Source organism: Odocoileus virginianus, chromosome 6 (assembly GCF_023699985.2).
Source record: "Odocoileus virginianus isolate 20LAN1187 ecotype Illinois chromosome 6, Ovbor_1.2, whole genome shotgun sequence".
Classification (NCBI taxonomy): domain Eukaryota; kingdom Metazoa; phylum Chordata; class Mammalia; order Artiodactyla; family Cervidae; genus Odocoileus; species Odocoileus virginianus.
The window spans coordinates 53,716,036-53,730,109 of record NC_069679.1 but is presented as its reverse complement, the minus strand read 5'-3'; the positions used below and the strand labels follow the sequence as shown (position 1 = coordinate 53,730,109).

The 14,074-nt window shown below is 34.3% G+C and overlaps 1 protein-coding gene across 7 annotated transcripts in view; it reads left to right on the top strand.

The window, feature by feature from the left end:
- The window catches only part of DDHD1 (DDHD domain containing 1), a 70,504-nt gene that overhangs the window by 20,014 nt on the left and 36,416 nt on the right, over window positions 1–14,074 (top strand). For 4 of the 7 annotated variants that reach the window (XM_070469372.1, XM_020912857.2, XM_070469373.1 and 1 more), the window contains 2 exons: window positions 8,316–8,444; window positions 9,487–9,634. In XM_070469372.1, coding sequence (XP_070325473.1) covers window positions 8,316–8,444; window positions 9,487–9,634 — 277 coding nt within the window. Of the gene's footprint in view, window positions 1–6,331; window positions 6,434–8,315; window positions 8,445–9,486; window positions 9,635–14,074 lie in introns of all 7 variants that reach the window. The other 3 variants (XM_020912854.2, XM_070469370.1, XM_070469371.1) reach the window with 1 other exon arrangement.

Below are 14,074 nucleotides of genomic sequence, written 5' to 3'. Positions count from 1 at the left end.
CACCTTAACAAACCCAGTTTATCCTCCCAGATTCTTTACTATTAATGCATGGGAAAAACCCAAGAGCTTCAAGGGGGAAAAGGATGAGTATGAAAAATAAAAATGAGTATATTGTCCCCCTTTCTCATACTATATTCAAAGCATTTCTTTTCCACTTGCTAATTTGCCCTGTGGAAGTTAGTTATTAGCTCTGTTTCATCTCTAGATCCCATCTACTTGGAATCTGAAATGTTAAATGGAGCAGCATACTCATATTTTCTTCAAAGTGCTCTAATTTTATGAGCCAGTCATTTAAATAAGTCTGATAAAAGAACATGGTTTATTTGTATGAGAAAATTTTTCAGCATGTATTTGAGCTTGTCAATCTAGGATATTACTGTATTTTTTGATAGCTTTAAAGATACAGATTGGGTGGTAAAATTCTAATTGGTAGTAATAGAAAATTGTGAAAGTATAGAACACATTTGTATTGTAATCTTTCAAATTAATGATCTTTTGAGGTTCTTTAGAAAAATTGATTTTTTAAATATACTGTGACATAAAACATCAGGATGTTTTATTATCAACAAAGTTCAATTCATTGTATGTACTATTGTCATGAATTTCCAGCCATTTTGTTATTCAGTACTATGCAGAACATACTTTTATGTATTAAAATGTGACTTTTGACTCTGAAGATTATGGGAAATTCTGTAGTACATTTGAAAATTATCACTGGTCTTGAGGAAAGAACATTTGCTGTCCAAAAAGCTAGGTTGTTGGAAAATAACTCAAATTTGCAATACAAAGATAAAAAAGTATTATCTTTTGATTATTTTGCTTCTTACCTTCAAGCTTCTGAAGTTTCCTATTTTATTAATTTTAGGGGGAAAATAGTTTTTCTCATTGTACCTAAGTAAAGCCTTGACTCTTCATACTGCTAGAAGATTTTGAATATTCTTTGTGTAAATAGTACTATGCTTGTTACTTTTGTGAAAGAAACACAGGGTTTTGTCCTTCAAGGAGTTTTAAACCATTGGGGATGACAAAGCCTGCAGATGAGAAGTTACAGAGAATAAATACAAGATAACAAAGTAGACAGTGCATATTATACATTCTTGAAAAAGAAATATAAAATAGAATTGGCAATCACAGTGCAATGGAGTTACTCAAATGAGGCTTTCTGAGAAAGTGTCATATTTAATAATTTAAAATTTTCAAAAAAAAAAACTTATTCAGGAACTCTTTTTAAGTTCTCTGGGGAATTCCTAAGAAACTTAACAGAGTTCTTGCCTTGAAGTGAAAGTTGCTCAGTCTTGTCCAGCTCTTTGCAACCCCATGGACTATACAGTCGATGGAATTCTCCAGGCCAGAATACTGGAGTGGGTAGCTTTTCCCTTCTCCAGGGGATCTTTCCAACCCAGGGATCAAACCCAGGTGTCTCCGCATAAAGCAGATTCTTTACCAGCTGAGCCACAAGGGAAGTCCCTCTTGCCTTGAAGGACATTCAAATAAAATCCTAATTCCTTTTCCTTCTGACCTTATCTGTATCTTGGCTAGTGTAGTTATTGACACAAATACACTAAATATATTTATTATTTTCTTATTAATTATCCTACTAATCTCAGAGTAAACATTGAATTAAATTGATTGAAGTTTAGCATAACTTATCTTTTTAAGAAAGATAAACCCCCCAAAGTATATTTTGTGATTTAAATTTCACTTTTTCTGAGTTAAAAAATGACTGTCTTCCAAACCCACCTCCTAGGCTAGGATACAGTTATCTGGCAGCCTAACAAATGAAGGCTAGACGTTCACTGGGGATTAAAGTTAGTGTAGAGTTAGTGTTAGTCGCTCAGTTACATCCAACTCTTTGCAACCCCATGGACTGTAGCCCACCAGGCTCCTCTGTCTGTGGAATTTTCCAGGCAAGAATACTGGAGTGGGTTACCATTTCCTTCTCCTGGGGATCTTCCCAACCCAGGGATTCAACCCTGGTCTCCTACTTTGCAGGCAGATTCTTTACCATCTGAACCACTGGGGAAGCGCTTGAGTCATAAAATAAAAGCAGGGCTTCAAATAAGTTACTTTGTAAATACTTAAAAGTCCTAGAGTAGTATCTCACTCATTTTATAATTTATCTATCCAAGCAGTAATCAGTAAAAAATGGTTGAACTAAATGAATTAGTCCTACAACTGCTCTGGTCAAAAACTGTATAATCTCAATCCAATTACAAGAAAACATCAAACTCAATTTGAGGGACATTTTACAAAATAACTCACCAGTATTCTTTGGAAATGCCAAGGTCATAATTAACCAGATGGAGTCAGGATCCTTTTATTAGTGTTTATGTAAACTTTAAATTTCTTATAATTTTGTCAGTTGTACCTCAGTAAAGCTGAAAAAAAAATTTTTAAGTGTCAAAGCCATGGAAGACAAGGAAAGATTAAAGAATTTATCACAAATTAGAGGAAACTAAGGAAACATAGTATCAAAATGCAACATGGTACCTTGGATTGGATCCAAAGACAGAAAAGGACTTAAGTAAAAAAGCTGGAAAATTCTGAATAAAGTTAGTATTTTAGCTGATAGTATTATACCAACCTTAATTACTTAGTTTTTATAATTGTACTATATAGTTATGCTAACATTAGGAGAAGCTGGATGAAGGATATATATGATAGTGATACTCTCTGTACTATTTTTGCAGCTTTTCTATAGGTTGAAAATTATTCCACAGTAAAAAGATGTTGTTTTTTTTTTCCTTAAGGCCAGTAGAGAAATTAAAATAGTAAAATGGGTATATAAAAAAAACCAAAAGAAACAACAAAAGGAGAAATAAGAAATAGAGATAAAACAAAGGAAATGAATGGGAAATGGTAGACCTAAATTCACCCATATCAAAAACTATAGTAAAAAAAAAAAAGAAAAGAAAAAACTATAGTAAAAACCACTACAATATTGTAAAGTAATTAGCCTCCAACTAATAAAAATAAGTGGAAAAAATAGATAAATCTCAGGTGGGAAACTTTTAAAAAAAGGCAGATTGACAGATTTGTTAGGAATGCACAATCCAACTATTTGTGTCTACAAGAGTCATGAAGTGAAAGAAAGTGAAAGTGAAAGTTGCTCAGTTGTGTCCTACTCTTTGGGACCCCATGCACTATAGAGTCCATTGAATTCTCCAGGCCAGAATACTGGAGTGGGTAGCCATTCCCTCTTCCAGGGGATCTTCCCAACCCAGGGATTGAACCCAGGTGTCCTCTTTGCAGGCAGATTCTTTACCAGCTGAGCCACAAGGGAAGCCCAAGAATACTGGAGTGGGTAGCCTGTTCTCTTTCCAGCAGATCTTCCCAACTCAGGAATAGAAAATGGAACCAGGGTCTTCTGCATTGCAGGCAGATTCTTTACCAACTGAGCTATCAGGGACTCAATATAAAATCACAGATAGGCTAAAAGTTAAAAAAAAAAAAATGGACTTTTTACTGTTCAAGCTAAGTTGGGATGCTATGAAAGCACAAGTGTTGGTGGATCTCCAAGGATTTATAGCATTTAACAATTTGGCATGTAGTCTATATACCTATCCTATTGCTGGATAAGGATATCCCAAACTGAATATATCACTTCAAAAGTCTAAGGCCAGGAGGGGGGGAAGGGAGGGGAGAATGGGGAAAGGGAAGGAAGAAGTAATAACCCTTTCTCACCAGCTTTTCTTTTCCTCTTTGGTGGCTAACAGGATTCCTATCTTCTAGCTTTTAATTATCAATCAATTTTTATAAATGTATGTATTTAGTTTTTGTGAGATCCAAGAAGACTGACGGGAGTTTTCTCATTCTAGTTGGCAGATTTGAGATGTGCAAACCTCCTTTCCCTCAAGTTGAGATTATCCAGGTTGCCAGCTTTTGCAAAGGGAAAAGTTATAAAGTTATTCTATTCTAGGGAGTAGTGTATCTTCAGCAACCTCCTTTTTGATACTCTGCTTTCAGAATTATATAATGAAGGACATTTCTGTAATACATGAATTATAGTAAGGAAATTTATTGAAAACACTGTATCTTAGTAATTAATATCTTTTTTGTTGCTGTGTAAGACTTTAATACATAAATGAAAAGTTTTATTAAATGTTAGCATTTAATTAGAATTTTCAGTTGTATTTTGAGTTTGTGCATACTTTTGCTAACACAATGTGAAAATTCGTAACTAAAACTTTATTTTAGTGATCCTTATTGGAATGAAAGTAAACCCTTTTTGTCTCTACTTGCTGTGGTACTTAATTCTTTGCTTTGGGTTGAAAAAAATTAAACTCTCCATGCTTCAGGATGTTGGAACAAAGCAAATGCTTTTCAAGTGAAAATAAGAATTAAGTTTGAGAAGAAGGTTAATAAGCATGTCCTTAATTTTTTTTAAATGTTTTGAATATGTTTTTCTGATTTTAGTATATTGGGATATTTCTCTTGTTGTTAATCCTTACATTAATGTTCCTTTAGGTAAAAGCTTTCATTTTTATATATTGACTAGCTTTTAGAAAGTGTTTACATAATTTTAGAGTGTGATCAGGTGGTCCATATGTTTCCCTCTAGTTATTTCTTAGTAAATGGGGCATCATTAGTTTTGCTAGTAGACTTATAAGTCTAGGTTTTGTTTGAGCAGTGAAGTCTCAAGTGTATGTCAGATTTGATCTACTTGGATATGTTAGCTTTTTCCTAATGATTTCTTTTCCTGCAAGTGATATATCTACCCCTTAGTAACTGACCAGAAAGCACATGAAAGAAGAAATACGTTCAGTGAAGAAAATTGTTTTGGTTGTCATTTTCCAACCCTCTGTGACAGCAAGATATTTTTATAATCTTGATGTTACAACTCAGCATATAATTCTTGTCTATACTTTTTTTATAATCACCTAATTACATATAAAGTTATGAAATGCCTTGTAAGCATTTCTCAATAACCTTTATCACATATATCTTTAAATTTACTTTATAAGATTTTTAAAAATTTCTAGTACTATACAGTTGGAGTTAAGTATTTTTGTATTTGAGCAGTATTTAATCTTTGAATATCACATTAATGTAGAAGAGAGTGAGGATGGAAATCGAATGCGTGAAGTATATAAGTCGCTCAGTTGTGTCTGACTGTTTGCAACCCCATGGACTATACAGTCCATGGAATTCTCCAGGCCAGAATATTGGAGTGAGTAGCTGTTCCCTTCTCCAGGGGATCTTCCCAACCCAGGGATCGAACCCAGGTCTCCTGCATTGCAGGCATTCTTAACCAGCTGAACCACCAGGGAAACCCAAGAATATTGGAGTGGGTAGCCTGTCCCTTCTCCAGCATATCTTCCTGTGTTACAGGTGGATTCTTTACCAGCTGAGCTACCAGGGAATCAAATGTATTAGAATGTAAATTTGAACTAAATCATAACGATTCTGTGATTCATTAAATGGACTATAGAGAAACTGATTGTAAGACTTAATTCTTAGTGGATTTTTTTAGAATAATTGCTTATTTAAAAATGTGAAGAAATTTGTTGATATATAACTAGCAATATTTGACAGAGAAAATGTTGACTTTAACGTTATCTACTGATTTGCCAAATATCAAGTCTGTGTCTGGCTTTACTCTGTTGTCTGTTTTATACTTACAAGATGTCACAGCATACATTTTAAATAACTTTTTCTTGTCATTCTGTCTAATCTTTCATTATTTTATCACTAAAAATTAGTTCAGAGTAGAGCTTTCAATTTAATTTTTTGAAAAGTTTCATGTTTTCATTTTTCGTTTTTGAAAATATTTTAACAACTTTGTTGAATAGAGTTGTGAAAAGAATATTTCTACAGGAGGGCTCTATTATGCTTCAGTGAGGGAAAGCATCTAGTAGAATGTGTACTATGGTATCTTCTCAGGAAACCTGCATTACATGTTTAATATTGTTTATTGCATTTCCAATTTGCACATCAGATGTTGGCTATGTCATAATCACAAATTTGGTGAGAGTAAATAACTTTAGTATTGTAAAGATGGGGTGTTATTAATCTCTTATGCATACAAAAATGCCGTGTTTTGTTTTTTATCTATACAAAGATGTTAAAAATGGTGATCATGTAGGTGTCTTTAACTGATATATTTAGATATCATTTGCCTTTTTACTTTCAGTAAAAGTAGAAGCATATATTTGATAAACATTATTAAACTAATATTTTGCTGCACTGATTTTTAATTGGAATTTATATAAAGCATTTAGAATAATGTTTGTCAAATACAACTAATTTTTTAAAGTTAATACAACAAAAAGGCAAAATGGTAAACCTCATTTAAAATTTACTTTGAAGCTCAGTGTTTTTGCTTTCTTAGTTGTCTACCACCTCCCTCCCTTCTCCCTCCCTTCTCTGTTCAAATGGAGAGGATATAAGGAGAGTACAGATGCAGCAGGTCTTAAACGAAAGCGTTCCCAAGGTACAGTAATTGTAGTTTTATTTCTCCTTGTAGATATATTCCTGGCTTGTAGCTTTCAGTTGTGTCTATAGCATTCAGTTGTACTTAGAGCATAGAAATTACTAGTTTTATAGAAATGTATCCAGTGTGTTATTTTGGTTAGTATTAATTAAAAGTGGTATAAACATTTGCCAGCCATGTGTATAGTTTAGCAATGGGATATTTGCCAATATTAACATGCTTTTAGACAATGTGAATGGTTTAGAGAGAAACAATTTTGTTGGCTTAACACTGTTAATATCTTGGTCTTATAGTTTTAATGTTTTAAGAATATGTTGCTCAGAACTGTTTTAACAAAAATGCAGTTTTGAAACATTGGATTAAAAGGCTTAAAGTACTGACTTAAGGATCAGACATAGATTTAGGAAAGTAAATAACTTAAACTCTTTGCAAAATATTTTTTAGTTTATGGCAAGTTCTTTTAGTTAAAACTTTTTACACTGGATTTGTGTTTTGTTTTGTTTGCAATAGAAGGTATTATTCAGGTTTCTTATGTTAATTGCATCTTGGTCTTGTGTTCAATGTTAGCAGTAATGTGTCCTGGTAGGTCAGGAAGATATAAATTGGTTTTTCATAAATTTTTGAAATGGCATTTTTAACCATAACTCCAAAGTACATTTTCTTGGCAAGGATTTGCTTTTCATTGTATTCTAGTAGGAAATACCTTTTCACAAAAAGTGTCTTATGGTCTTAGATCTTGACCAGGACTCTATCCTTGAACAGAAGAGTCAGACTCTGTCACTAGCTGGCAGAGTGGCATTAAGTGGCAAGTCGCTTAATCCCTTTCTTTATACCTCTATGTGTTTATGTATAATGGGAGATAGTATTTTGCTTAAAGAGTATTTTAAGGAAATAAATTAAGCATAATGATTTGAAGGTGACTGGTTTTATAAAGGTATGTGAATTTTTCTTACCTCTATATAAGAGATAAAGAGAAAAGTTTAAGTCCTTCAGACTGTAAGAATTATCAAAAGATGAATTGGTGGACGTGTTTTGAGAACTACCTTAATCTGTTGCTTCCACAAACATTATTAAATTTGTGATACATGCCAAACAGGATGCTAGAACTGTGTTTGGTGTTAGTGATACAAAGTGATTAAGGTATAGTCCCTGCCTCTCATTGTTTGTTATTCCCAGAGAATATAGGTTTGACTTTTTTTTTTTTCTTTAGAGCTCATTTTCACCAAGCATACCTCATTACAGAAATGAAATAACCATACTAATTTGAACATAATAGTAGGAAAAAAACTGATTTCTTTTTAAAAGCTCTTTCAGCTTTGGAGTTCTGTTATGGTGAACAGTATCCAGTGATAATTGGCTTTAATATCCATTCCCAAAATACCTTAAATTCTAATAAATTAGGTTATTCTCTTCCCAGTTTAAAGATTTTTTTTTTAACCTGAGTCTTGTTTTATCTTATGCTGAGTAGTTTCCACAGAACAAAAAGTAAAGTCAACAGAAGAAATGGAACCTAAGTTTCTATGTCAAAGGTACTGAGGACTTTCATGAAGGTGTATATCCCTTAGACCTAAGGAATGATCACATAACCTGAGAAAGCAGTTCTTTAATAATCAAATCATATTTCCTAAAGAGGTTAAAATTATGATCATTAAGCCAGCTTTATTCCATGTTGTTCTAACAAGTTGCCTTTTCCTATAGCATGTTTACTAATTTATAAAATTAAGTCCCTGTCCGTGACTTGTTTCACATCGATATGTGTTTCAATAAAACAGTTTTTTGTTGAACTGAGTTAAGATATTCGTTCAAAAAAATCTGTGTATTATAATTTTCATTTAAATGAAGTTTGTCTTGGAGACCTTCAAATTTTTCCTTTTTGCAACAGCTATTCATAGTTTCAAATTGAGTCGAAACCACGTGGACTGGCACAGTGTGGATGAAGTATATCTGTATAGTGACGCAACAACATCTAAAATTGCAAGAACAGTTACTCAAAAACTGGGATTTTCTAAAGGTATTTGCTAAATATTATTAGAGTTTGTCAAATGTTGGGAATCTGACTTTTTCTCTTATATTTAAAATAGACAATTCAGATTTTTATTTTCAGTATATTTTAAATATGTATTAAGTTTAATGACAGTTTCTACCCTGTTAAACTAACCTTTATTAAAGTGACTGAGTTGACATGTATTCATTAATAAATAATTATATGTTAGGAATGATCTGGCAAGATTATTAAGGATGTTTTTTTACTTCTCAAAGCACAAAAGCAGTCAGACCTGAGGCAGTGATGTGAAATAAAACATAGCAATTGAAATTGTGTCAGTTGAAACAACAATTGACAAGCAATTGAAACAGTGTCAGGGAAAGTAAAGACTGGAAATTTTTCTACTGAAATGTAGATCATTGGTGACGTAGATGAATTTCTGGGACAGAGACAGATGGGCATGAGTTGAAGTTTAAGTAGAACTTGAAGAAATGGAGGCATTGAGAATAGACAAACCTTTAAACAAAGCAAAATTGACTAAAAGGAAGAAAAGAGGGACTGATATCTGGAAAAGATGTGAGTGCATTATCAAAAAATATTTTTTCAAAAATTTTTTCTGTCTGATAATTTTTTTGCTGTCTTTTAAAATTCTTTGATAATAGATGTGCTTACACATTTATTTCTTCATTAGTTGTATTTGTTTTGTGGATTATCACACCTTTAGCCCATTTTGCTATTTGGATGATTCATTTCACTTTTTGATTAAAAAGTTCTTTAATTAACCTACTGTGTGTCATGTTTTGCAAGATATTTTCCTGTTTGTCATTCATCTTTTATCTTTTCTTCATAATATTTTTCTTAAAGATGTTCTTAATTTTTATGTGCCCAGTTCATCTTTTTTCCTTTTTGCATTATTGTTTCTGGCTTCACTGTCATGGCTAGTTCAGTACTTTTTATTAGAGCTGATCCTTCTATATCTTACAAATTTTATCCCCCCTATTTTTTTCAATATAGTGAAAATGCTATCTCTGTAATAAGTAATAAGCTTAGAACCATGATTTTCCCACAGCATCAAGTAGTGGGACCAGACTTCATAGAGGTTATGTAGAAGAAGCGACATTAGAAGACAAGCCATCTCAGACTACCCATATCGTATTTGTTGTGCATGGCATTGGGCAGAAAATGGACCAAGGAAGAATTATCAAAAATACAGCCATGTGAGTGTTTTGATGACTACAGTCTCCATCTAGTCAGAGTCCAAATTTTTGTCCAGGGTATAATATAGTTTAATCGTTATGCCACATGTTTCTCTGGTGCCAGCTATTCTGTTTTAGTTGTAGATGAAGCTTTTGGACCAAATTTTGAGAATAATCATATCTAGGTGATGATGATGATATTTATTTGTTTTTTTTCCTTTTTAACATGGAGAAGTGAAGGGATAAGAAAGCCTTTAATGTATTATTAGTTTAAAGTGAAGTTGAAAGCAAGAAACAAGTTTGGCTTTAAGTTTCTATGTTAATCTCTGAATTGCAGAAACTGAGAATACTGTATAATTCTGAAAAAGCTAAGAATTGTGTAAATTGCCAGTTAGCAGCTTAACTTGTCCAATTAATTATAACCAGAGGAAACTGAACCCTAAATTTTACAGAGAACAAATAGTGGGTGTTTTGCCAACATGTTAGGTTATTTACCTCAGTTATTTATATTCAGCTTTATTCTAAAAGCTTGTTAAGATGTTGGGAGAAGGAATGTTCATATATGAATTTCAAAAATGTTTAGGACGGTGTGAAAAGGAAATTTTAGAGTTATGGCTTCCACCCATAACTTGGCTCTCAACTTGGCTCTCTTCCACAAACTTGGCTCTCAACTTGCAGCCAATATAAAGAAAAATCTGATCAGACTTATAATGTGATGAGAACAAATCAATTGTTGAGAACACAGTTTATCAGGTTCTGAAATTTCAAGTAAATGTGTTTCTTGAGTCCTGATAAAGCAAATACTCTATGATAACAGGAACTATGTCCTCAGCAATATCTCTATAATAATACAATGTTGAGTTCTATTTTACTTTTTATTGTAACACCTTTTAATGCCAGCTGATGGATTAAAATAAAAGTACGTTCAATCTGAAAAAAAAACAAAAACAAAAAATCTTTGTCAGACACTGCCAGGTCATTCTGATCCTTGTCATTCTCTGTAGCTTGTATTAAAGAGATCTCTTCCCTCTGATTCTGATTTTCTTTTCTGATGATTTGTACTTCCCACAATGTTTACATTCTTGTGGCAAGATGCTAATCTTCTCCTTGGTTACCTAAGGACTCTGAGAAGTAGGTTTAATAACATGTTCTCTCTGGAGCTGTTCATATTTGGAAAGGTACCAGCTTGATTTCTTTGGGTGCAAGTGAGGGAAAACTTAAATCAGAAGGAGGATTCAGTAGTCCATAAAACTGAGAAGTCTAAGATTTGCCAAACAAGTCATCGGAATCCAGTTTCTATCCACTCTACACACCTTCATTTTTTAGCTATTTTCAGACATCTCCTGTGGTTCTAGATGTGGTTTATATCATCTTGTATTCGAGTTCAGGAAGAAAAAAATTAGTCTTTTTTTCCAGAAGTCCCTGCTAGTCTATGCATTTTAATGACTGGTAGTATCACCTGCAACTGTCTGAATCTACACGGCCATGATCTGATCTGCCGGACTTGTCAGCTTTCCATGACACCACCTTCATGGCAGAAAGGGAAGAAGAACTACAGAGCTTGTTGATGAAAGTGAAAGAGGAAAATGAAAAAGTTGGCTTAAAGCTCAACATTCAGAAAACTGAGATCATGGCATCTGGTCCCATCACTTCATGGCAAATAGATGGAGAAATAGTGGCTGACTTTATTTTTCTGGGCTCCAAAATCACTGCAGATGGTGACTGCAGCTATGAAATTAAAAGACGCTTACTCCTTGGAAGGAAAGTTATGACCAACCTAAACAGCATATTGAAAAGCAGAGACATTACTTTGTCAACAAAGGTCCGTCTAGTCAAGGCTATGGTTTTTCCAGTGGTCATGTATGGATGTGAGAGTTGGACTATAAAGAAAGCTGAGTAACGAAAAATTGGTGCTTTTGAACTGTGGTGTTGGAGAAGACTCTTGAGAGTCCCTTAGACTGCAAGGAGATCCAACCAGTCCATCCTAAAGGAAATGAGTCCTGAATATTGGAATGACTGATGTTGAAGCTGAAACTCCAATACTTTGGCCACCTCATGCGAAGAAGTGACTCATTTGAAAAGACCCTGATGCTGGGAGAGGTTGGGGGCAGGAGGAGAAGGGGACGACAGAGGATGAGATGGTTGGATGGCATCATCAACTCAATGGACATGGGTTTGGGTGGACTCTGGGAGTTAGTGATGGACAGGGAGGCCTGGCATGCTGCAGTTCATGGGGTCACAAAGAGTCGGACACGACTGAGTGGACTGAACTGACTGACTGAACTGACACATTAGAATTAGATAACCATCGGAAGAGGTAGAGCCATATTCAAAAGAATAAAATATTTAGGAATAAGTTTAACAAAGAAGTGTAAGATTTGTACACTGAAAACTATAATACACCAATGGAAGAAATTAAAGAAGACTTTAATAAATGGAAAAGACAACCCACATTTGTGGATTAGAAGATTAATGTTATTAAGATGGCAATACTTCCTAAATAGATCTAAAGATTCACCACAATCCCTATTAAAATTTCACCTGTCATTTTTTGCAGAAGTTGGCAGGCTGATTCTAAAATTTACATGGAAACGCAAGTGACCCAGGATAGCCAAAACAGTCTGGAAAAAGAATAAAGATGAAAGACTTTGCAATGATTTGCTACAAAGCTACTGTAGTCAAGACACTGTGGTACTCATTGGTGTGAAGATAGACCTAGATCAATGGAATAGAATTAAGAGTTTGATTGATTTTCAACAAGAGTGCCAAAATAACTCAATGAGTAAAGACTAGCCTTTTAACAAGTGGTGCTAGGACACCTGGATATCTGCCTGCAAAAGAATGAAGTTAAAACCCTGCCTTATACCACATACAAAAATTAATTCAAAGGGAAGCAAATACCTAAATATGGAGGTTAAAACTCTATAGTAGTAGATCTTTGTGATCTTGGATTGGGCAGTGGGGTCTGAGATACAACGTTAAAGGTAAAGGCCACTGAAGGGACTTCCCTGGTGGTCCAGTGGTTAAAATCTACCTTGCAATGCAGGGAACACGGGTTCAGTCCCTGGTTGGTGATCCAAGATGCCACATGCTGCAAGGCAACTAAGCCCATGTGTCTCGAGTAGAGAATCTTGCCCTTCAACAAAAGACCCAACATGTCGCAACAAAGATCCCACATGCTGCAACTAAGACCCAATGCAGCCAAATGAATATTAATAAGTAAGTAAAAAAAAATTAAAAGCCACTAAGGAACAAAAAGATAAATTGGGCTTTTTCAAAATTTAAAACTCTAGTTTTTCAAATAGCACTATCAGGGAAGTTAACGACAACCCACAAAATGGTAGAAACATTTGCAAGTCATATCTGATAAGGGTCTAGTATTTAGCATATATAAAGAATATCTACAATTCAATCATTAAAAAAATAAATACCCCAATTTTTTAAGTGGGTGAATAATTTGAATGAACATTTGTCCAAATAAAATATACAGATGACCCATAAACACATGAAAAGATGCTCAGTATTATTAGTCATTAAGGAATTGCAATTCAAAACCACAGGGAGATATCACTTTCTGTTGACTACAATGACTCATCAAAAATACAGAAAATAGCAAATATTAGCAAGGATGTAAAAAAAAACAAGAACCCTCATGTGTTGTTGATGGAATTGTAAAATAGTACAGCAGGGTTGTAAAATAGTACAGCTGCTTTGGAAAACAGTTTGGCACTTTACTCAAAAAAGTTAAATGTGGAGTTAACATGTGAGCTAGCAATTCTACTTCTAGGTGTATACCCAAGAGAACTGAAAACATATATCTGCAGAAAAACTTCTTAATATTCAGTTCAGTTCAGTCATTCAGTCATGTCCGACTCTTTGCAACCCCATGAATCGCAGCACGCCAGGCCTCCCTGTCCATCACCAACTCCCGGAGTTTACTCAAACTCATGTCCATCGAGTCGGTGATGCCATCCAGCCATCTCATCCTCTGTCATCCCCTTCTCCTCCTGCCCCCAATCCCTCCTAGCATCAGGGTCTTTTCCAGTGAGGCAACTCTTCGCATGAGGTGGCCAAAGTATTGGAGTTTCAGCTTCAGCATCAGTCCATCCAATGAACACCCAGGACTGATCTCCTTTAGGATGGACTGGTTGGATCTCCTTGCAGTCCAAGGGACTCTCAAGAGTCTTCTCCAACACCACAGTTCAAAAGCATCAATTTTTCGGTGCTCAGCTTTCTTCACAGTCCAGCTCTCACATCTTAACATTCACTGCAGCATTATTTATAATAGCCCCCCCCCAAAAAAAAACTAAATGCCCATCATCTGGTGAATGGATAAACAGAAGTGATATATTTATACAGTAGAATGTCATTCAGTCTTAAAAAGCAAAGAAAACTGATTCATGATACAACATGGATGAACCTTGAAACACTATGCTAAGTGAAAGAAGCCAGACACAAAAG